The sequence below is a fragment of the Pristiophorus japonicus genome, chromosome 6, assembly GCF_044704955.1.
Source record: "Pristiophorus japonicus isolate sPriJap1 chromosome 6, sPriJap1.hap1, whole genome shotgun sequence".
NCBI lineage: Eukaryota > Metazoa > Chordata > Chondrichthyes > Pristiophoridae > Pristiophorus > Pristiophorus japonicus.
Genome location: NC_091982.1, coordinates 70549103 through 70572698, shown reverse-complemented (window position 1 = coordinate 70572698; position 23596 = coordinate 70549103). Strand labels below are relative to the sequence as shown.

Genomic DNA, 23596 nt, shown 5'->3' with positions numbered 1-23596 from the left:
TGTTTGGGGTTGTAGTGAAGAGTGTTTGTGGTTGTAGTGAAGAGTGTTTGGGGTTGTAGTGAAGAGTGTTTGGGGTTTTAGTGAAGAACGTTTGGGGTTTTAGTGAACAGCGTTTGGGGTTTTAGTGCACAGCGTTTGGGGTTTTAGTGCACAGCGTTTGGGGTTTTAGTGAACAGTGTTTGATGTTTTCGTGAACAGTGTTTGATGTTTTCGTGAACAGCGTTTGGTGTTTTATCGAACAGTGTTTGGGGTTTTAGTGAACAGCGTTTGGGGTTTTAGTGAACAGAGTTTGCGGTTTTATCGAACAGTGTTTGGGGTTTTAGTGAACAGTGTTTGGGGATTAAGTGAACAGTGTTTGGGGTATATGTGAAAAATGTTTGGGATTTTATCGAACAGTGTTTGGGGTTTTAGTGAACAGTGTTTGGTGTTTTAGTGAACAGCATTTGGTGTTTTAGTGAACAGCATTTGGGATTTTAGAGAACAGTGTTTGGGGTTTTAGAGAACAGTGTTTGGGGTTTTAGTGAACAGTGTATGGGGTTTTAGTGAACAGTGTTTGGAGTTTTCGTGAACAGTGTTTGGAGTTTTAGTGAACAGCGTTTGGGGTTTTATCGAACGGTGTTTGGTGTTTTAGGAAACATTGTTAGCGGTTTTGTCGAACAGAGTTTGGGGTTTTAGTTTACAGCGTTTGGAGTTTTAGTTTACAGTGTTTGCCGTTTTAGTGAAGAGTGTTTGGGGTTTTAGTGAACAGCGTTCGGGGTTTTATCGAACACTCTTTGGGGTTTTAGTAAACAGTGTTTGGGATTTTAGTGAAAAGCGTATGGGGTTTTAGTGAACAGTGTTTGGGGCTTTATTGAACAGTGTTTGGGCTTATAGTGAACAACGTTTGGGGGTTTTAGTGAACAGCGTTTGGGGTTTTATCGAACAGTGTTTCGGGTTTTAGTTAACAGCATTTGGGGTTTTAGTGAACAGTGTTTGGGGTTGTAGTGAAGTTTATTTGGGGTTGTAGTGAAGAGTATTTGCGGTTGTAGTGAAGAGTGTATGGGGTTTTAGTGAAGACCGTTTCGGGTTTTAGTGAACAGCATTTGGTGTTTTAGTGAACAGCATTTGGGGTTTTCGTGAACAGCATTTGGGGTTTTAGTGAACAGCATTTGGGGTTTTAGTGAACAGCATTTGGTGTTTTAGTGAACAGCGTTTGGGGTTTTAGTGAACAGCATTTGGGGTTTTAGTGAACAGCATTTGGTGTTTTAGTGAACAGCGTTTGGGGTTTTCGTGAACAGCGTTTGGGGTTTTAGTGAACAGCGTTCGGGGTTTTATCGAACAGTGTTTGTGGTTTTCGAGAACAGTGTTTGGGGTTTTAGTGAACAGCATTTGGTGTTTTAGTGAACAGCGTTTGGGGTTTTAGTGAACATCGTTTGGGTTTATAGTGAACAGCGATTGGGGTTTTAGTGAACAGCGTTTGGGGTTTTATTGAACAGTGTTTGGGGTTTTATTGAACAGTGTTTGGTGTTTTAGTGAACAGTGTTAGCAGTTTTATCAAACAGTGTTTGGGGTTTTAGTTTACAGCGTTTGGAGTTTTAGTGAAGAGTGTTTGGGGTTTCAGTGAACAGCGTTAAGGGTTTTATCGAACAGTGTTTGGGGTTTTAGTAAACAGTGTTTGGGATTTTAGTGAAAAGCGTTTGGAGTTTTAGTGAACAGTGTATGGGGCTTTAGTGAACAGCATTTGGGGTTTTAGTGAACAGTGTTTGGGGTTGTAGTGAAGAGTATTTGGGGTTGTAGTGAAGAGTGTTTGGGGTTTTAGTGAACACCGTTTCGGGTTTTAGTGAACAGCGTTTGGTGTTTGAGTGAACAGCATTTGGGGTTTTAGTGAACAGCATTTGGGGTTTTATCGAACAGTGTTTGGGGTTTTAGTCAACAGTGTTTGGGGTTGTAGTGAAGAGTGTTTGGGGTTTTAGTGAAGAGCGTTTGGGGTTTCAGTAAAGAGTGTTTGGGGTTTTAGTGAAGAGTGTTTGGGGTTTTAGTGAAGAGTGTTTGGGGTTTTAGTGAAGAGTGTTTGGGGTTTTCGTGAACAGCGAACAGTGTTTCGGGTTTTAATTAACAGCATTTGGGGTTTTAGTGAACAGTGTTTGGGTTTGTAGTGAAGAGTGTTTGGGGATATGTGAACACCGTTTGGGGTTTTAGTGAACAGGGTTTGATGTTTCAGTGAACAGTGTTTGATGTTTCAGTGAACAGTGTTTGATGTTTTAGTGAACAGTGTTTTGGGTTTTAGTGAACCGTGTTTGGGGTTTTCGTGAACAGTATTTGGGGTTTTCGTGAACAGTGTTTGGGGTTTTAGTGAACAGCGTTTGGGGTTTTAGTGAACAGTGTTTGGGGTTTTAGTGAACAGTGTTTGGGGTTTTCGTGAACAGTGTTTGGAGTTTTAGTGAACAGTATTTGCGGTTTATCGAACAGTGCTTGGGGTTTTCGTGAACAGTGTTTGGGGATTTAGTGAACAGCGTTTGGGGTTTTAGTGAACAGTGCTTGGGGTTTTAGTGAACAGTGTTTGGGGTTTTAGTGAATCGCGTTTGGGGTTTTAGTGAACAGCGTTTGGGGTTGTAGTGATGAGTGTTTGGGGTTGTAGTGAAGAGTGTTTGGGGTTGTAGTGAAGAGTGTTTGGGGTTGTAGTGAAGACCGTTTGGGGTTTTAGTGAACAGCGTTTGGTGTTTTATCGAACAGTGTTTGGGGCTTTAGTGAACAGTGTTTGGGGCTTTAGTGAACAGTGTTTGGGGCTTTAGTGAACAGTGTTTGGGGCTTTAGTGAACAGTGTTTGGGGCTTTAGTGAACAGTGTTTGGGGCTTTAGTGAACAGTGTTTGCGGTTTTATCGAACAATGTGTGGTTTTTTAGTGAAGAGTGTTTGGGGTGTTCGTGAACAGTGTTTGGTGTTTTCGTGAGCAGCGTTTGGGATTTTAGTCAACAGTGTTTGGGGTTTTATCGAACAGTGTTTCGGGTTTTAGTTAACAGCATTTGGGGTTTTAGTGAAGAGTGTTTGGGTTTGTAGTGAAGAGTGTTTGGGTTTGTAGTGAAGAGTGTTTGGGGTTGTAGTGAATAGTGTTTGGGGTTGTAGTGAAGAGTGTTTGGGGTTGTAGTGAACAGCGTTTGGTGTTTTAGTGAACAGCCTTTGGTGTTTTAGTGAACAGCGTTCGGGGTTTTAGTGAACAGTGTTTGGTGTTTTAATGAACAGCGTATGGTGTTTTATCGAACAGTGTTTGCGGCTTTAGTGAACAGTGTTTGGGGCTTTAGTGACCAGTGTTTGGGATTTTAGTGACCAGTGTTTGGGGTTTTAGTGAACAGTGTTTGGGGTTTTAGTGAACAGTGTTTGGGGTTTTAGTGAACAGTGTTAGCGGTTTTATCGAACAGTGTGTGGTTTTTTAGTGAAGAGTGTTTGGGGTTTTAGTGAAGAGTGTTTGGGGTTTTAATAAACAGTGTTTGTTGTTTTATCGAACAGTGTTTGTTGTTTTATCGAACAGTGTTTGGGGTTTTAGTGAACAGTGTTTGGGGTTTTCCTGAACAATGTTTGGGGCTTTCGTGAACAGTGTTAGGTGTTTCCGTGAACACCGTTTGGTGTTTTATCGAACAGTGTTTCGGGTTTTAATTAACAGCATTTGGAGTTTTAGTGAACAGTGTTTGGGTTTGTAGTGAAGAGTGTTTGGGGTTGTTGTGAAGAGTGTTTGAGGTTGTAGTGAAGAGTGTTTGGGGTTGTAGTGAAGAGTGTTTGGGGTTGTAGTGAAGACCGTTTGGGGTTTTAGTGAACAGCGTTTGGGGTTTTAGTGAACAGCGTTTGGGGTTTTAGTGAACAGTGTTTGATGTTTTAGTGAACAGCGTTGGGAGTTTTAGTCAACAGTGTTTGGGGTTTTATCGAACAGTGTTTGGGGTTTTCGTGAACAGTATTTTGGGATTTAGTGAACAGTGTTTGCTGTTTTATCGAACATTGTTTGGGGTTTTAGTGAACAGTGTTTGGGTTTTTCCTGAACAGTGTTTGGTGCTTTCGTGAACAGTGTTTGGTGTTTCCGTGAACACCGTTTGGTGTTTTATCGAACAGTGTTTCGGGTTTTAATTAACAGCATTTGGAGTTTTAGTGAACAGTGTTTGGGTTTGTAGTGAAGAGTGTTTGGGGTTGTTGTGAAGAGTGTTTGAGGTTGTAGTGAAGAGTGTTTGGGGTTGTAGTGAAGAGTGTTTGGGGTTGTAGTGAAGACCGTTTGGGGTTTTAGTGAACAGCGTTTGGGGTTTTAGTGAACAGCGTTTGGGGTTTTAGTGAACAGTGTTTGATGTTTTAGTGAACAGCGTTGGGAGTTTTAGTCAACAGTGTTTGGGGTTTTATCGAACAGTGTTTGGGGTTTTCGTGAACAGTATTTTGGGATTTAGTGAACAGTGTTTGCTGTTTTATCGAACATTGTTTGGGGTTTTAGTGAACAGTGTTTGGGTTTTTCCTGAACAGTGTTTGGTGCTTTCGTGAACAGTGTTTGGTGTTTCCGTGAACACCGTTTGGTGTTTTATCGAACAGTGTTTCGGGTTTTAATTAACAGCATTTGGGGTTTTAGTGAACAGTGTTTGGGGTTGTAGTGAAGTGTGTCTGGGGTTTCGTGAACAGTGTTTGGTGTTTTAGTGAACAGTGTTAGCGGTTTTATCGAACAGTGTTTGGGGTTTTAGTTTACAGCGTTTCGGGTTTTAGTGAACAGCGTTTGGGGTTTTATCGAACAGTGTTTGGGGTTTTAGTGAACAGAGGTAGGGTATTTTAGTGAACAGCGTTTGGGGTTTTCGTGAACAGTGTTTGGTGTTTTCGTGAACAGCGTTTGGGGTTTTATCGAACAGTGTTTCGGGTTTTAGTTAACAGCATTTAGGGTTTTAGTGAACAGTGTATGGGGTTGTTGTGAAGAGTGTTTGGGGTTGTAGTGAAGAGCGTTTGGGGTTTTAGTGAACATCGTTTGGTGTTTTCATGAACAGCGTTTGGTCTTTTAGTGCACAGTGTTTGGGGATTAAGTGAACAGTGTTTGGGGTTTATGTGAAAAATGTTCGGGGTTTTATCGAACAGTGTTTGGGGTTTTAGTGAACAGTGTTTGGTGTTTTAGTGAACAGCATTTGGGGTTTTATCGAAAAGTGTTTGGGGTTTTAGTTTACAGCGTTTGGAGTTTTAGTTTACTGTGTTTGGGGTTTTAGTGAACAGTGTTTGGGGTTTTAGTGAACAGTGTTTGGGGTTGTTGTAAAGAGTGTTTGGGGTTGTAGTGAAGAGTGTTTGGGGTTTTAGTAAACAGTGTTTGATGTTTTCGTGAACAGCGTTTGGTATTTTATCGAACAGTGTTTGGGGTTTGAGTGAACAGCATTTGGGGTTTTAGTGAACAGCGTTTGGGGTTTTAATGAACAGAGTTTGCGGTTTTATTGAACAGTGTTTGGGGTTTTAGTGAACAGTGTTTGGGGATTAAGTGAACAGTGTTTGGGGATTAAGTGAACAGTGTTTGGGGATTAAGTGAACAGTGTTTGGGGTTTATGTGAAAAATGTTTGGGGTTCTATCGAACAGTGTTTGGGGTTTTAGTGAACAGCATTTGGGGTTTTATCGAAAAGTGTTTGGGGTTTTAGTGAACAGTGTTTGTTGTTTTGTCGAACAGTGTTTGTTGTTTTATCGAACAGTGTTTGAGGTTTTAGTGAACAGTGTTTGGGGTTTTCCTGAACAGTGTTTGGGGCTTTCGTGAACAGTGTTTGGTGTTTCCGTGAACACCGTTTGGTGTTTTATCGAACAGTGTTTCGGGTTTTAATTAACAGCATTTTGGGTTTTAGTGAACACTGTTTGGGGTTTAAGTGAACAGCGTTTGGGGTTTTAGTGAACAGTGTTTGGTGTTTTAGTGAACAGTGTTAGCGGTTTTATCGAACAGTGCTTGGGGTTTTAGTTTACAGCGTTTCGGGTTTTAGTGAACAGCGTTTGGGGTTTTATCGAACAGTGTTTGGGGTTTTAGTAAACAGTGTTTGTGGTTTTAGTGAACAGAGGTAGGGGTTTTAGTGAACAACATTTGGAGATTTAGTGAACAGTGTTTGGGATTTTACTGAACAATGTTTGGGGTTTTCGTGAACAGTGTTTGGGGTTTTCGTGAACAGCGTTTGGTGTTTTAGTGAACAGCGTTTGGGGTTTTATCGAACAGTGTTTCGGGTTTTAGTTAACAGCATTTAGGGTTTTAGTGAACAGTGTTTGGGGTTGTTGTAAAGAGTGTTTGGGGTTGTAGTGAAGAGTGTTTGGGGTTTTAGTGAAGAACGTTTGGGGTTTTAGTGAACAGCGTTTGGTGTTTTAATGAACAGCGTTTGGTCTTTTAGTGCACAGCGTTTGGGATTTTAGTGAACAGTGTTTGATGTTTTCGTGAACAGCGTTTGGTGTTTTATCGAACAGTGTTTGGGGTTTGAGTGAACAGCGTTTGGGGTTTTAGTGAACAGCGTTTGGGGTTTTCCTGAACAGTGTTTGGGGCTTTCGTGAACAGTGTTTGGTGTTTCCGTGAACACCGTTTGGTGTTTTATCGAACAGTGTGTGGTTTTTTAGTGAAGAGTGTTTGGGGTTTTAGTGAAGAGTGTTTGGGGTTTTAGTAAACAGTGTTTGTTGTTTTATCGAACAGTGTTTGTTGTTTTATCGAACAGTGTTTGTTGTTTTATCGAACAGTGTTTGTTGTTTTATCGAACAGTGTTTGTTGTTTTATCGAACAGTGTTTGTTGTTTTATCGAACAGTGTTTGTTGTTTTCGTGAACAGTGTTTGTTGTTTTCGTGAACAGTGTTTGTTGTTTTAGTGAACAGTGTTTGGGGTTTTCCTGAACAGTGTTTGGGGCTTTCGTGAACAGTGTTTGGTGTTTCCGTGAACACCGTTTGGTGTTTTATCGAACAGTGTTTCGGGTTTTAATTAACAGCATTTGGGGTTTTAGTGAACAGTGTTTGGAGTTGTGGTGAAGAGTGTCTGGGGTTTTAGTGAACACCGTTTGGGGTTTAAGTGAACAGTGTTAGCGTATTTATCGAACAGTGTTTGGGGTTTTAGGAAACAGTGTTTGGGGTTTTAGTGAACAGAGGTAGGGGTTTTCGTGAACAACATTTGGAGATTTAGTGAACAGTGTTTGGGGTTTTATCGAACAGTGTTTCGGGTTTTAGTTAACAGCATTTAGGGTTTTAGTGAACAGTGTTTGGGGTTGTTGTAAAGAGTGTTTGGGGTTGTAGTGAAGAACGTTTGGGGTTTTAGTGAACAGCGTTTGGTGTTTTAATGAACAGCGTTTGGTCTTTTAGTGCACAGCGTTTGGGATTTTAGTGAACAGTGTTTGATGTTTTCGTGAACAGCGTTTGGTGTTTTATCGAACAGTGTTTGGGGTTTGAGTGAACAGCGTTTGGGGTTTTAGTGAACAGCGTTTGGGGTTTTAGTGAACAGCGTTTGGGGTTTTCCTGAACAGTGTTTGGGGCTTTCGTGAACAGTGTTTGGTGTTTCCGTGAACACCGTTTGGTGTTTTATCGAACAGTGTGTGGTTTTTTAGTGAAGAGTGTTTGGGGTTTTAGTGAAGAGTGTTTGGGGTTTTATCGAACAGTGTTTGTTGTTTTATCGAACAGTGTTTGTTGTTTTATCGAACAGTGTTTGTTGTTTTATCGAACAGTGTTTGTTGTTTTATCGAACAGTGTTTGTTGTTTTATCGAACAGTGTTTGTTGTTTTCGTGAACAGTGTTTGTTGTTTTCGTGAACAGTGTTTGTTGTTTTCGTGAACAGTGTTTGTTGTTTTAGTGAACAGTGTTTGTTGTTTTCCTGAACAGTGTTTGGGGCTTTCGTGAACAGTGTTTGGTGTTTCCGTGAACACCGTTTGGTGTTTTATCGAACAGTGTTTCGGGTTTTAATTAACAGCATTTGGGGTTTTAGTGAACAGTGTTTGGAGTTGTGGTGAAGAGTGTCTGGGGTTTTCGTGAACAACATTTGGAGATTTAGTGAACAGTGTTTGGGGTTTTATCGAACAGTGTTTCGGGTTTTAGTTAACAGCATTTAGGGTTTTAGTGAACAGTGTTTGGGGTTGTTGTAAAGAGTGTTTGGGGTTGTAGTGAAGAGTGTTTGGGGTTGTAGTGAAGAGTGTTTGGGGTTGTAGTGAAGAGTGTTTGGGGTTTTAGTGAAGAACGTTTGGTCTTTTAGTGCACAGCGTTTGGGGTTTTAGTGAACAGTGTTTGATGTTTTCGTGAACAGCGTTTGGTGTTTTATCGAACAGTGTTTGGGGTTTGAGTGAACAACGTTTGGGGTTATAGTGAACAGCGTTTGGGGTTATAGTGAACAGAGTTTGGGGTTTTATTGAACAGTGTTTGGGGTTTTAGTGAACAGTGTTTGGGGATTAAGTGAACAGTGTTTGGGGATTAAGTGAACAGTGTTTGGGGATTATGTGAAAAATGTTTGGGGTTCTATCGAACAGTGTTTGGGGTTTTAGTGAACAGTGTTTGGTGTTTTAGTGAACAACATTTGGGGTTTTATCGAAAAGTGCTTGGGGTTTTAGTGAACAGAGTTTGTGATTTTATCGAACGGTGTTTGGTGTTTGAGTAAACATTGTTAGCGGTTTTGTTGAACAGAGTTTGGGGTTTTAGTTTACAGCGTTTGGAGTTTTAGTTTACAGTGTTTGCCGTTTTAGTGAAGAGTGTTTGGGGTTTTAGTGAACAACGTTTGGGGTTTTAGTGAACAGTGTTTGGGGCTTTATCGAACAGTGTTTGGGCTTATAGTGAACAACGTTTGGTGTTTTAGTGAACAGTGTTTGCTGTTTTAGTGAACAGCGTTTGGGGTTTTAGTGAACAGCGTTTGGGGTTTTATCGAACAGCGTTTGGGGTTTTAGTGAACAGCGTTTGGAGTTTTAGTGAACAGCATTCGGGGTTTTATCGAACAGTGTTTGGGGTTTTATCGAACAGTGTTTGGGGTTGTAGTGAACAGCGTTCGGGGTTTTAGTGAACAGTGTTTGGGGCTTTAGTGAACAGCGTTTGGTGTTTTAGTGAACAGCGTTCGGGGTTTTAGTGAACAGCATATGGTGTTTTATCGAACAGTGTTTGGGGCTTTAGTGAACAGTGTTTGGGGCTTTAGTGAACAGTGTTTGGGGCTTTAGTGAACAGTGTTTGCGGCTTTAGTGAACAGTGTTTGCGGCTTTAGTGAACAGAGTTTGGGTTTTAGTAAACAGTGTTTGGGGCTTTAGTGAACAGTGTTTGCGGTTTTATCGAACACTGTTTGGGGTTTTAGTGAACAGAGTTTGTGGTTTTAGTAACCAGTGTTTGGGGTTTTAGTGACCAGTGTTTGGGATTTTAGTGAAAAGCATTTGGGGTTTTAGTGAACAATGTTTGGGGCTTTATCGAACAGTGTTTGGGCTTTTAGTGAACAACGTTTGGGGGTTTTAGTGAACAGCGTTTGAGGTTTTATCGAACAGTGTTTCGGGTTTTAGTTAACAGCATTTGGGGTTTTAGTGAATAGTGTTTGGGGTTGTAGTGAAGATTATTTGGGGTTGTAGTGAAGAGTGTATGGGGTTTTAGTGAAGACCGTTTCGTGTTTTAGTGAACAGTGTTTGCTGTTTTAGTGAACAGCGTTTGGGGTTTTAGTGAACAGCGTTTGGGGTTTTAGTGAACAGATTTCGGGGTTTTATCGAACAGTGTTTGGGGTTTTATCGAAAAGTGTTTGGGGTTTTAGTGAACAGTGTTTGGGGTTTAAGTGAACTGTGTTTGGAGTTTATGTGAAAAATGTTTGGGGTTTTATCGAACAGTGTTTGGGGTTTTCGTGAACAGTGTTTGGGGTTTTCGTGAACAATGTTTGGGGTTTTCGTGAACAGTGTTTGGGGTTTTCGAGAACAGTGTTTGGGGATTTAGTGAACAGCGTTTGGGGTTCGAGTGAACAACGTTTGGGTTTATAGTGAACAGCGATTGGGGTTTTAGTGAACAGTGTTAGCAGTTTTATCGAACAGTGTTTGGGGATTTAGTGAACAGCGTTTGGGGTTCGAGTGAACAACGTTTGGGTTTATAGTGAACAGCGTTTGGGGTTTTAGTGAACATCGTTTGGGGTTTTATCGAAAAGTGTTTGGGGTTTTAGTGAACAGTGTTTGGGGTTTTAGTGAACAGTGTTTGGGGATTATGTGAACAGTGTGTGGGGTTTGTGTGAAAAATGTTTGGGGTTTTATCGAACAGTGTTTGGGGTTTTCGTGAACAGTGTTTGGGGTTTTAGTGAACAGTATTTGCCGTTTTATCGAATAGTGTTTGGGATTTTAGCGAACAGTGTTTGGGGTTTTAGTGAACAGTGTTTGGGGTTTTATCGAACAGTTTTTGGGGTTTTATCGAACAGTGTTTGGTGTTTTCGTGAAGAGTGTTTGGGGTTTTAGTGAAGAGTGTTTGGGGTTTCAGTAAAGAGGGTTTGGGGTTTTAGTGAAGAGGGTTTGTGGCTTTAGTCAACAGTGTTTGGGGTTTCAGTCAACAGTGTTTGGGGTTTTAGTCAACAGTTTTTGGGGTTTTATCGAACAGTGTTTGGGGTTTTCTTGAAGAGTGTTTGAGGTTTTAGTGAAGAGTGTTTGGGGTTTCAGTAAAGAGTGTTTGGGGTTTTAGTGAAGAGGGTTTGGGGATATGTGAACAGCGTTTGGTGTTTTAGTGAACAGCGTTTGATGTTTTAGTGAACAGTGTTTGGGGTTTTAGTGAACAGCGTTTGATGTTTTAGTGAACAGTGTTTGGGGATTTAGTGAACAGCGTTTGGGGTTTTAGTGAACAGAGTTTGTGGTTTTAGTGAACAGCGTTTGGGGTTTTATCGAACAGTGATTCGGGTTTTATCGAACAGTGTTTGGGATTTCAGTGAACAGCGTTTGGGATTTTAGTGAACACCGTTTGGGGGTTTTAGTGAACAGCGATTGGGGTTTTAGTGAACAGTGTTTGTGGTTTTATCGAACAGTGTTTGGTGTTTTAGTGAACATTGTTAGCGGTTTTATCGAACAGTGTTTGGGGTTTTAGTGAACAGTGTTTGGGGTTTAAGTGAACTGTGTTTGGAGTTTATGTGAAAAATGTTTGGGGTTTTATCGAACAGTGTTTGGGGTTTTTGTGAACAGTGTTTGGGGTTTTCATGAACAATGTTTGGGGTTTTCGTGAACAGTGTTTGGGGTTTTCGAGAACAGTGTTTGGGGTTTTAGTGAACAGCGTTTGGGGTTTTAGTGAACAAGGTTTGGGTTTATAGTGAACAGCGATTGGGGTTTTAGTGAACAGCGTTTGGGGTTTTATTGAACATCGTTTGGGGTTTTAGTGAACAGTGTTTTGGGGTTTTAGTGAACCGTGTTTGGGGTTTTCGTGAACAGTGTTTGGGGTTTTCGTGAACAGCGTTTGGGGTTTTAGTGAACAGCGTTTGGGGTTTTAGTGAACAGCGTTTGGGGTTTTCGTGAACAGCGTTTGGGGTTTTAGTCAACAGTGTTTGGGGTTTTAGTCAACAGTGTTTGGGGTTTTATCGAACAGTGCTTGCTGTTTATCGAACAGTGTTTGGGGTTTTCGTGAACAGCGTTTGGGGATTTAGTGAACAGTGTTTGGGGTTTTATCGAACAGTTTTTGGGGTTTTATCGAACAGTGTTTGGGGTTTTCGTGAAGAGTGTTTGAGGTTTTAGTGAAGAGGGTTTGGGGATATGTGAACACCGTTTGGGGTTTTAGTGAACAGCGTTTGGTGTTTTAGTGAACAGCGTTTGGGATTTTATCGAACACTGTTTGGGGTTTTAGTGAACAGCGTTTGATGTTTTAGTGAACAGTGTTAGCAGTTTTATCGAACACTGTTTGGGGTTTTAGTGAACAGCGTTTGGGGTTTTAGTGAACAGAGTTTGCGGTTTTATCACAGTGTTTGGGGTTTTCGTGAACAGTGTTTGGGGTTTTCGTGAAGAGCGTTTGGGGTTTCAGTAAAGAGTGGTTGGGGTTTTAGTGAAGAGGATTTGGGGATATGTGAACACCGTTTGGGGTTTTAGTGAACAGCGTTTGAGGTTTTAGTGAACAGCGTTTGGGGTTTTAGTGAACAGCATTTGGGGTTTTAGTGAACAGAGTTTGGGGTTTTAGTGAACAGAGTTTGCGGTCTTATCGAACAGTGTTTGGGGTTTCAGTCAACAGTGTTTGGGGTTTTAGTGAACAGTGTTTGGGGTTTATGTGAAAAATGTTTGGGGATTTATCGAACAGCGTTTGGGGGTTTTAGTGAACAGTGTTTGGTGTTTTAGTGAACAGTATTTCCCGTTTAGAAACATAGAAACATAGAAACATAGAAAATAGGTGCAGGAGTAGGCCATTCGGCCCTTCTAGCCTGCACCGCCATTCAATGAGTTCATGGCTGAACATTCAACTTCAGTACCCCATTCCTGCTTTCTCGCCATACCCCTTGATCCCCCTAGTAGTAAGGACCTCATCTAACTCCTTTTTGAATATATTTCGTGAATTGGCCTCAACAACTTTCTGTGGTAGAGAATTCCACAGGTTCACCACTCTCTGGGTGAAGAAGTTCCTCCGCATCTCGGTCCTAAATGGCTTACCCCTTATCCTTAGACTGTGACCTCTGGTTTTGGACTTCCCCAACATTGGGAACATTCTTCCTGCATCTAACCTGTCTAACCCCGTCAGAATTTTAAATATTTCTATGAGGTCCCCTCTCATTCTTCTGAACTCCAGTGAATACAAGCCCAGTTGATCCAGTCTTTCTTGATAGGTCAGTCCCGCCATCCCGGGAATCAGTCTGGTGAACCTTCGCTGCACTCCCTCAATAGCAAGAATGTCCTTCCTCAGGTTAGGAGACCAAAACTGTACACAATACTCCAGGTGTGGCCTCACCAATGCCCTCTACAACTGTAGCAACACCTCCCTGCCCCTGTACTCAAATCCCCTTGCTATGAAGGCCAACATGCCATTTGCTTTCTTAATCGCCTGCTGCACCTGCATGCCAACCTTCAATGACTGATGTACCATGACACCCAGGTCTCTTTGCACCTCCCCTTTTCCTAATCTGTCACCATTCAGATAATAGTCTGTCTCTCTGTTTTTACCACCAAAGTGGATAACCTCACATTTATCCACATTATACTTCATCTGCCGTGCATTTGCCCACTCACCTAACCTATCCAAGTCGCTCTGCAGCCTCACAGCATCCTCCTCGCAGCTCACACTGCCACCCAACTTAGTGTCATCCGCAAATTTGGAGATACTACATTTAATCCCCTCATCTAAATCATTAATGTACAGTGTAAACAGCTGGGGCCCCAGCACAGAACTTGCGGTACCCCACTAGTCACTGCCTGCCATTCTGAAAAGTACCCATTTACTCCTACTCTTTGCTTCCTGTCTGACAACCAGTTCTCAATCCATGTCAGTACACTACCCCCAATCCCATGTGCTCTAACTTTGCACATCAATCTCTTGTGTGGGATCTTGTCGAACGCCTTCTGAAAGTCCAAATATACCACATCAACTGGTTCTCCCTTATCCACTCTACTGGAAACATCCTCAAAAAATTCCAGAAGATTTGTCAAGCATGATTTCCCTTTCACAAATCCATGCTGACTTGGACCTATCATGTCACCTCTTTCCAAATGCACTGCTATGACATCCTTAATAATTGATTCCATCATTTTACCCACTACCGATGTCAGGCTGACCGGTCTATAATTCCCTGTTTTCTCTCTCCCTCCTTTTTTAAAAAGTGGGGTTACATTGGCTACCCTCCACTCCATAGGAACTGATCCAGAGTCAATGGAATGTTGGAAAATGACTGTCAATGCATCCACTATTTCCAAGGCCACCTCCTTAAGTACTCTGGGATGCAGTCCATCAGGCCCTGGGGATTTATCGGCCTTCAATCCCATCAATTTCCCCAACACAATTTCCCGACTAATAAGGATTTCCCTCAGTTCCTCCTCCTTACTAGACCCCCCGACCCCTTTTATAACCGGAAGGTTGTTCGTGTCCTCCTTCGTGAATACCGAACCAAAGTACTTGTTCAATTGGTCCGCCATTTCTTTGTTCCCCGTTATGACTTCCCCTGATTCTGACTGCAGGGGACCTACGTTTGTCTTTACTAACCTTTTTCTCTTTACATATCTATAGAAACTTTTGCAATCCGTCTTAATGTTCCCTGCAAGCTTCTTCTCATACTCCATTTTCCCTGCCCTAATCAAACCCTTTGTCCTCCTCTGCTGAGTTCTAAATTTCTCCCAGTCCCCAGGTTCGCTGCTATTTCTGGCCAATTTGTATGCCACTTCCTTGGCTTTAATACTATCCCTGATTTCCCTTGATAGCCACGGTTGCGCCACTTTCCCGTTTTTATTTCTATGCCAGACAGGAATGTACAATTGTTGTAGTTCATCCATGCGGTCTCTAAATGTCTGCCATTGCCCATCCACAGTCAACCCCTTCAGTATCATTCGCCAATCTATCCTAGCCAATTCACGCCTCATACCTTCAAAGTTACCCTTCTTTAAGTTCTGGACCATGGTCTCTGAATTAACTGTTTTATTCTCCATCCCAATGCAGAATTCCACCATATTATGGTCACTCTTCCCCAAGGGGCCTCGCACAACGAGATTGCTAATTAATCCTCTCTCATTACATAACACCCAGTCTAAGATGGCCTCCCCCCTAGTTGGTTCCTCGACATATTGGTCTAAAAAACCATCCCTTATGCACTCCAGAAAATCCTCCTCCACTGTATTGCTTCCAGTTTGGTTAGCCCAATCTATGTGCATATTAAAGTCACCCATTATAACTGCTGCACCTTTATTGCACGCACCCCTAATTTCCTGTTTGATGCCCTCCCCAACATCACTGCTACTGTTTGGAGGTCTGTACACAACTCCCACTAACGTTTTTTGCCCTTTGGTGTTCTGCAGCTCTACCCATATAGATTCCACATCATCCAAGCTAATGTCCTTCCTAACTATTGCCTTAATCTCCTCCTTAACCAGCAATGCTACCCCACCTCCTTTTCCTTTTATTCTATCCTTCCTGAATGTTGAATACCCCTGGATGTTGAGTTCCCAGCCCTGCTCATCCTGGAGCCACGTCTCCGTAATCCCAATCACATCATATTTGTTAACATCTATTTGCACAGTTAATTCATCCACCTTATTGCGGATACTTCTTGCATTAAGACACAAAGCCTTTAGGCTTGTTTTTTTAACACCCTCTGTCCTTTTAGAATTTTGCTGTACAATGGCCCTTTTTGTTCTTTGCCTTGGGTTTCTCTGCCCTCCACTTTTCCTCATCTCCTTTCTGTCTTTTGTTTTTGCCTCCTTTTTGTTTCCCTCTATCTCCCTGCATTGGTTCCCATCCCCCTGCCATATTAGTTTAACTCCTCCCCAACAGCACTAGCAAACACTCCCCCGAGGACATTGGTTCCGATTCTGCCCAGGTGCAGACCGTCCGGATTGTACTGGTCCCACCTCCCCCAGAACCGGTTCCAATGCCCCAGGAATTTGAATCCCTCCCTGCTGCACCATTGCTCAAGCCACGTATTCATCTGAGCTATCCTGCAATTCCTACTCTGACTAGCACGTGGCACTGGTAGCAATCCCGAGATTACTACTTTTGAGGTCCTACTTTTTAATTTAGCTCCTAGCTCCTTAAATTCATTTCGTAGGAACTCATCCCTTTTTTTACCTATGTCATTGGTACCAACGTGCACCACGACAACTGGCTGTTCTCCCTCCCTTTTTAGAATGTCCTGCACCCGCTCAGAGACATCCTTGACCCTTGCACCAGGGAGGCAACATACCATCCTGGAGTCTCGGTTGCGGCCGCAGAAACGCCTATCTACTCCCCTTACAATTGAATCCTCTATCACTATCGCTCGCCCACTCTTTTTCCTGCCCTCCTGTGCAACAGAGCCAGCCACGGTGCCATGAACTTGGCTGCTGCTGCCCGCTCCTGATGAGTCATCCCCCTCAACAGCACTCAAAGCAGTGTATCTGTTTTGCAGTGGGATGACCACAGGGGACCCCTGCACTACCTTCCTTGCACTACTCTTCCTGCTGGTCTTCCATTCCCTCGCTGGCTGTGGACCCTTCTCCTGCGGTAAGACCAACTCGCTACACGTGATACTCATGTCATTCTCAGCATCGTGGATGCTCCAGAGTGAATCCACCTTCAGCTCCAACTCCGCAACGCGGACCGTCAGTAGCTGGAGGTGGACACACTTCCCGCACATGTAGTCGTCAGGGACACTGGTGTTGTCCCCGTGTTCCCACATGGTACAGGAGGAGCATATCACATGACCGAGCTGTCCTGCCATGACTTAACCCTTAGATACACTTAAATTGCCGACAACAATGTTAAAAGTTACTGACTAATAAAGAAAAAGAAAAACTACTCACCAATCACTTACCACGTTGGCTGTGACGTCACCTTTTGATTTCTTTCTACTTCTTTTTTGACTTCTCTCAGCTGGAGCTGCACAAGTACGCCTCTCTCGACTCCCGCCTCTCTCGACGCTCCCCGGACTGCTGAGCCTTTTATAGGCCGCTGCCTCTCTGGACTCCCGCCTCTCTCGACGCTCCCCGGACTGCTGAGCCTTTTATAGGCCGCTGCCTCTCTCGACGCTCCCCGGACTGCTGAGCCTTTTATAGGCCGCTGCCTCTCTCGACTCCCGCGTCTCTCGACGCTCCCCGGACTGCTGAGCCTTTTATAGGCCGCTGCCTCTCTCGACTCCCGCCTCTCTCGACGCTCCCCGGACTGCTGAGCCTTTTATAGGCCGCTGTCTCTCTCGACGCTCCCCGGACTGCTGAGCCTTTTATAGGCCGCTGCCTCTCTCGACGCTCCCCGGACTGCTGAGCCTTTTATAGGCCGCTGCCTCTCTCGACTCCCCGGACTGCTGAGCCTTTTATATGCCGCTGCCTCTCTTGACTCCCGCCTCTCTCGACTCTCCCCGGACTGCTGAGCCTTTTATAGGCCGCTGCCTCTCTCGACTCCCGCCTCTCTCGACGCTCCCCGGACTGCTGAGCCTTTTATAGGCCGCTGCCTCTCTCGACTCCCGCCTCTCTTTTATCGAACAGTGTTTGGGATTTTAGCGAACATTGTTTGGGGTTTTAGTCAAAAGTGTTTCGAGTTTTAGTCAACAGTGTTTGGAGTTTTAGTGAACTGTGTTTGGGGTTTTATCGAACAGTGTTTGCGGTTTATCGAACAGTGCTTGGGGTTTTCGTGAACAGTGTTTGGGGATTTAGTGAACAGCGTTTGGGGTTTTCGTGAACAGTGTTTGGGGTTTTCGTGAACAGTGTTTGGTGTTTTAGCGAACAGTGTTTGGGATTTTAGCGAACAGTGTTTGGGGTTTTAGTCAACAGTGTTTCGAGTTTTAGTCAACAGTGTTTGGGGTTTTAGTGAACTGTGTTTGGGGTTTTATCGAACAGTGTTTGCGGTTTATCGAACAGTGTTTGGGGCTTTAGTGAACAGAGTTTGGGTTTTAGTGAACAGTGTTTGGGGCTTTAGTGAACAGTGTTTGCGGTTTTATCGAACACTGTTTGGGGTTTTAGTGAACACTGTTTGGGGTTTTAGTGAACAGTGTTTGGGGTTTTAGTAAACAGTGTTTGGGGTTTTCGTGAACAGTGATTGGGTTTTCGTGAACAGGGTTCGTGGTTTCGTGAACAGGGTTCGGGGTTTTCGTGAACAGCGTTTGTTGTTTTCGTGAGCAGCGTTTGGGATTTTAGCGAACAGTGTTTGGGGATTTAGTGAACAGCGTTTGGGGTTTTAGTGAACAGTGTTTGGGGTTTTAGTGAACAGTGTTTGGGGTTTTAGTGAACAGTGTTTGGGGTTTTAGTGAACAGTGTTTGGGGTTTTAGTGAACAGAGTTTGGGTTTTAGTGAACAGTGTTTGGGGCTTTAGTGAACAGTGTTTGCGGTTTTATCGAACACTGTTTGGGGTTTTAGTGAACACTGTTTGGGGTTTTAGTGAACAGTGTTTGGGGTTTTAGTAAACAGTGTTTGGGGTTTTCGTGAACAGTGATTGGGTTTTCGTGAACAGTGTTCGTGGTTTCGTGAACAGGGTTCGGGGTTTTCGTGAACAGCGTTTGTTGTTTTCGTGAGCAGCGTTTGGGATTTTAGTCAACAGTGTTTGGGGTTTTATCGAACAGTGTTTCGGGTTTTAGTTAAAAGCATTTGGGGTTGTAGTGAAGAGCGTTTGAGGTTTTAGTGAACAGCGTTTGGTGTTTTAGTGAACAGCCTTTGGTGTTTTAGTGAACAGCGTTCGGGGTTTTAGTGAACAGCGTATGATGTTTTATCGAACAGATGTTAGGGGCTTTAGTGAAGAGTGTTTGTCGGCTTTAGTGAAGAGTGTTTGGGGTTGTAGTGAAGAGTGTTTGGGGTTGTAGTGAAGAGTGTTTGGTGCAGTAGAGTGCTGGTGGTTGCAGTTTGTGTGTGTCCCTGACCACTTCATTCTCCGCCCCCCTCACATATAGATTATGCTGGAGACTCATTGCATTCATGTACATTCATGTCCAGAAAGGTAAAGTCTGCATTAAATTTGTGGTTCAGTTGTAAGACACGTATGTTAGGCTGGTGAGATACATTATCGATACGTACGGGGGATCGATGACTGGTACGTAAGGACAAGCTAGTTCCTGAACTGCTGGATGGTGTCGAGGCAGTCTGGTGGCAGCACAGTGCCCAGTGCTGGCAGTGGGATCCCAGTTAGCTCAAGTTGCCTGCTCTTGGGGCTATTGCCGTAGTTCCTAGCGTCGGGCAGGTTCACCGATGCCTGTGACCTCCCTGTCCTTTCTTTGCGCCTTGGGTCGCTGCTGCTCCCTGAGGAGCTGTCGCGAGCAGTGCACAGGGAACTGCTGACTCGCTAGCCTGGGCGTTGTTTGGTTTGGGATCCTGGCTGGTCCCAGTCCCATTTGGGAGGACTGTTGTGGGTGATCCTTCCTTTCCAGGTATGGTCTTGGTGGCGATGGGGTCTGGGGGCTACGCCTTAGCACAGTTTGCTTTTTCAGGCTCGTGGCGGTCGGTGCCATTGGGTGCCTGAGAGTCGGAGGTGCTCTGATAAGGACTCCACGAGGCAATGTGTTGTACTTGAACTGTAGTGACCTTAGTCCTTTATTGATAACTCCAGAGTGAGGATCACACCTGGTGGCCTGCCTTTTATACTCGGCCAGGCACACCTGTATATGTAACCTACAAGTCTCCCACTGCTGTGACCTCTGGTGGCAAACCTTGTGATAGTACAAACAGTAGCCATGTAGGATACATGACAGGATCGGTGTCTTTTTTGCTCACACTCCTGTGAAGTGCCTTGGGACATTCTTGTACATTACAAGTGTAATTTAAATGCAAGTTGTGGTGTGGCTGTGGGGGACTGATATTTATGCCAGGGTCAGAGGGAGGAGTTTGAGACCAGTATAAGCCAGACAGACTCAGACCACAACAAATGGCCACCAATTACAGATCCTGGGTGTCATGTATGTAACCTTCACATAACTGTAACCCTTATGTAACAATACTGTACACTGTATACACCTGAGTAATGCACACCTTGACCACAGGGGGTGAACTTGTGGGAGACACTCCTCACCTGGTCATCCAGGTATATAAAGGGAGGTCCCACGCAGGGTCAGCACTTCTTGGTCCTGGGAATAAAGGTTCAGGTCACGTCGTGACTTTGTCTGCAGTACATGCTTCATGTGATTTTATAGTAAGGTGTAAGGACACCACACTGGGCATCAGAGACTTCACAGTTGGTGAAGTTCAAGGTTCATTATCTTCAACAAGAACTACAAACACATCATGGGAAGGAGAGAAAAAACTCTCTTTTATGGTCATGCAAATAATTGGAAAAAAGAAAGGTATTGGGAAGGAAGGAGGGAAGTACAAACAATGAAATAAATACCATGCACCTTGGCAAATAAAGAAACATTATGTAAACAACTAACAATTGGAGGCTTTGGGGAGGAAAGAAGAAAGTTATTCGCATCTTAGGTTTCTAGACAAGTAAATGATAAGTAAATTGTGATACAAATATTGCAGCTGTGAGCCCTGTATCTTTCAGCATCAATAAGCTCTGTACATTTTTGACCATTATCATGTGAAATATTATTTCAGTAAATTTGTTGTATTACATGATTTGCAAACCACTGTTACAGGATCTCAATAACCATCAGAAATTGCCCTCCTCAAGCAAGGCCATGGGAGAGATGCTGCAAAACCTTACTCCCCATTATGTTTTTGTCATACTTTTGTGTCAACCTTTCCCATGATAAATTGGTATGTTCACATTTCTGGAAACTGCTGATGTAACTGTGTCACACTGTAATTATACCCTCGCGCCAGGAGTGGTGCTGTATACTTCAGTTTCGCATCTCCCACCACTTTAGGTCACAGCAAAGAAACTTCAATCCTCCAACAAACTCAACTGTTCTGCTTCCCATACTCCCTCTAAGATTCCCTGTTTACCTATAAATAATATACAGTGTAACATCAAATATTCTCTGAAAATACAGACAGAATGCATGATTCCAAAATGGAGACTGAATATCTATAGGATATATTTATATCTTCTCGAAAAGCTTACATCAGCACACCCTGGGTCAATTATCCCCCGCCGTTACCCCCGTTGACATGAAGATTACACTTGATCTCGACTCCCTGAGTGCAGTGCTAGCAGAGACTCGTCTGTTATTATTTATAATAAAAATGGAAGAAAATGTTGAACTATCCACTTCTAATGTATATACTATTTATGATCTTGCTCACATATTTTGAAGGGATTTTTTTCTTTGTCGCCCAAGAAAATCAGCTGAAACTGCTCCTAGGATGTCACTTAGTATTGTGATGTAATTCTTTGTTACAGTCACATGATTATCAGGGAAGTAATGATACTTGATTTTTCATTCATATCCTTCCAATTGAGCAGCAATTACCCAAGACCAAGAGGGCAAGATTGTATAAATAGAATGGTGCTGCTCTGTTTCCGCTCTAAGCCCAAGCCAATCAAACAAGGAACAATTAGTTCAGTCCTGTGACTAGCTGCAGTTATTAGATTGCTCGATAGGCGACTCCATTTGCCAAATAGATTGCTTAAAAACTTTACTAAGATTTGATAGGTCACTACTGGCCAATGGGATTGTTCAAAAGTGACACCCACCATTATTTTGAAGTATTAATTAAACTATTATATAGTGGTGTCCATTGTAGTTAAAATTATGGTGTGTTTCCTTACTACATTGAAAGGATGATTTTAATTGTCATGTGTTTCCCCTGCTGAAAGTGCACATGCGAACACTGGGTTTCGACACAATCAAGCTTAGCTTGTTACCCCCAAGGTCACCCGTCTCCACCCCTGCCTCAGCTCATCCGCTACTGAAGCCCTCATCCATGTCTTTATTACCTCTAGACATGACTACTCCAATGCACTCCTGGCTGGCCTCCCACATTCTACCCTACCAAAACTCGGCTGCCAGTGTCCTAACTTGCACCAAGTCTCTTCACCCATCACCCCTGTGCTCGCTGACCTACATTGGCTCTCGGTTAAGCAATGCCTCAATTTCAAAATTCTCCCCCTTGTTTACAAATCCCTCCATGGCCTTGCCCCTCCCCATCTCTGTAATCACCTCCAGCCCCTCCCTCTTCCCCCCCCTCCCCCGAGATGTCTGTGCTCCTCTAATTCTGCCCTCTTGAGCATCCCTGTTGGTGGCAGTGCCTTCTGTTGCCAAGGCCCTCAGCTCTGGAATTCCAAAACCTAAACCTCTCTGCCCCTCTTTCCTCCTTTAAGATGCTCTTTAAAACCTCTATTTGACCACCTACTCTAATTTTTCCTTATGTGGCTTGGTGTCAAAGTGTTTTATCTTATAATACTTCTGTGAAGCGGCCTGGAATGTTTTACTATGTTAAAGGCGCTGTATAAATACAAGTTGCTGTTGTTTTCACAGATAGACTTACATCAAATGTGGTCATTTGGGAAAAGTGCTGGAAGGTCACTCTTGCTCATGGAACCATGTCCGAGTATGAACTGTCACCTTCAGAAGAGGAATATAAAGGGAGAACAATTACAAATGTAGAACAAAGACACATGTCACCAATAGAAAATAAATAATCAGTTTTGATGATATTGGTTGGTATCAGTTCACAAGAGCTTTATATATTTTTGCTTGCAGTTATTCTGCGCCATCAAGTATTTTTTCAATAATGAGTGGTGGACTGAATATTCTACAGATATTTACAGTGAAACCCAGAAGTTTCTTGGTATACTCGTAACGCTGAACACTGCAAAGACCATTAAAGAGGGGCTTTTGAAAAGCTTATGTGCAATCTTTCTCTGAACTGCTTAATCGAATGGAGGAGGTAAAGGTGCTAAAATCTTAGCCGACTGCAAAGACCAAAAAATCCCTCCTCAAAATCCCACCCTTGACCCCTTTGCCCTTGAAAACGACCGCCCCATCCCCAATCTCCCTTTCCTCACCAATGTTTTTGAACATGTTGTCAAATCCGTGCCCATCTTTCCTGCCACTCCATGTTTGAACCTCTCCAATCAGACTTTGGTCTGTACCACTGTAATAAAATGGCCCTAACCCATCACAAATTACATCGTCTGTAACTGTGACCACAATGTATTATCCCTGCTAAAGGAAACCGGTCCTTCATATCCACTCTACCCAGGCCCATCATAATTTTATACACCTCAGCCTCCTCTGTTCCAAAGAAAACAAACCCAACCCATCCAATCTTTCCTCGTAAATCTCCTCTGTACCTGTCATGTATTCAACTATCATTGTAACCCATGTCTCAGCTGACCTAAGTTGTACACCTTGAGAACATTGACCACAAGGGGGTGAACTTGTGGGAGACACTCCTAACCTGGACTTTCAGGTAGAAAAGGGGAAGGTCCACTCACCTTCATCACTTGAGGTCTTGGTAATAAAGGTAACTGGTCACAGAGTGACCTTCTCTCAAGTATGGGCCTCGTGTGCATCTATACTGTATAGTAAGGACATATCATTGGCGATGAAAAACTGGGATTTAAACCACACGAGCATAGCCACTAGCAGCACAGAAGAGAGGTACTGTGTTGGTGATGATTGGGACGACTTTATTGAGAGACTACAGCAAAGTTTTGTTACTAAGGAATGGTTGGGACAGGATTCGGCCGACAAACGCAGGGCTCATCTCCTGACGGTTTGTGGATCCAGAACGTACTCCCTGATGAAGGACCTTCTAGCGCCAGAGAAGCCGGCGGACAAGACATTCGAAGAGCTCAGTAAGTTGATCGGAGACCACCTTAAACCGGCGAGCAGCATGCAACATGGCGAGACACCGGATGTATGCGCACCGGCGGCAAGAAGGGCAAAGCGTTCCAGACTTCGTGGCAGATCTCCGGTGACTGGCAAGCCTATGTAAGTTCCCAGATGCATGCAGAGCGGAGATGCTGCAAGACTTTTTTATTGAGGGCATCGGGCATGCTGGGGTTTTCAGGAAACTGATTGAGACCAAAGACTTGGAAGCGGCGGCTCTGATAGCCCAGACATTTATCTCAGAGGAGGAAGAGACCAGAATGATGTATGACAAAATCTTGGCTCAAATGCGGCAAATAACAGGGAGTCAACATTGTTAATGCGGCACACAGTTCTCGAGGCAGACAAGGACAATCG

The 23596-nt window shown here is 43.5% G+C and overlaps 1 protein-coding gene across 5 annotated transcripts in view; it reads right to left on the bottom strand.

The window, feature by feature from the left end:
- Positions 1-23596, bottom strand: part of LOC139265159 (calcium-binding protein 39-like) — a 128399-nt gene that overhangs the window by 82514 nt on the left and 22289 nt on the right. For all 5 annotated transcript variants that reach the window (XM_070882075.1, XM_070882073.1, XM_070882074.1 and 2 more), the window contains one exon: positions 21891-21967. In XM_070882075.1, coding sequence (XP_070738176.1) covers positions 21891-21905 — 15 coding nt within the window. In that variant the 5' untranslated portion in view covers positions 21906-21967. Of the gene's footprint in view, positions 1-21890; positions 21968-23596 lie in introns of those variants that run through there.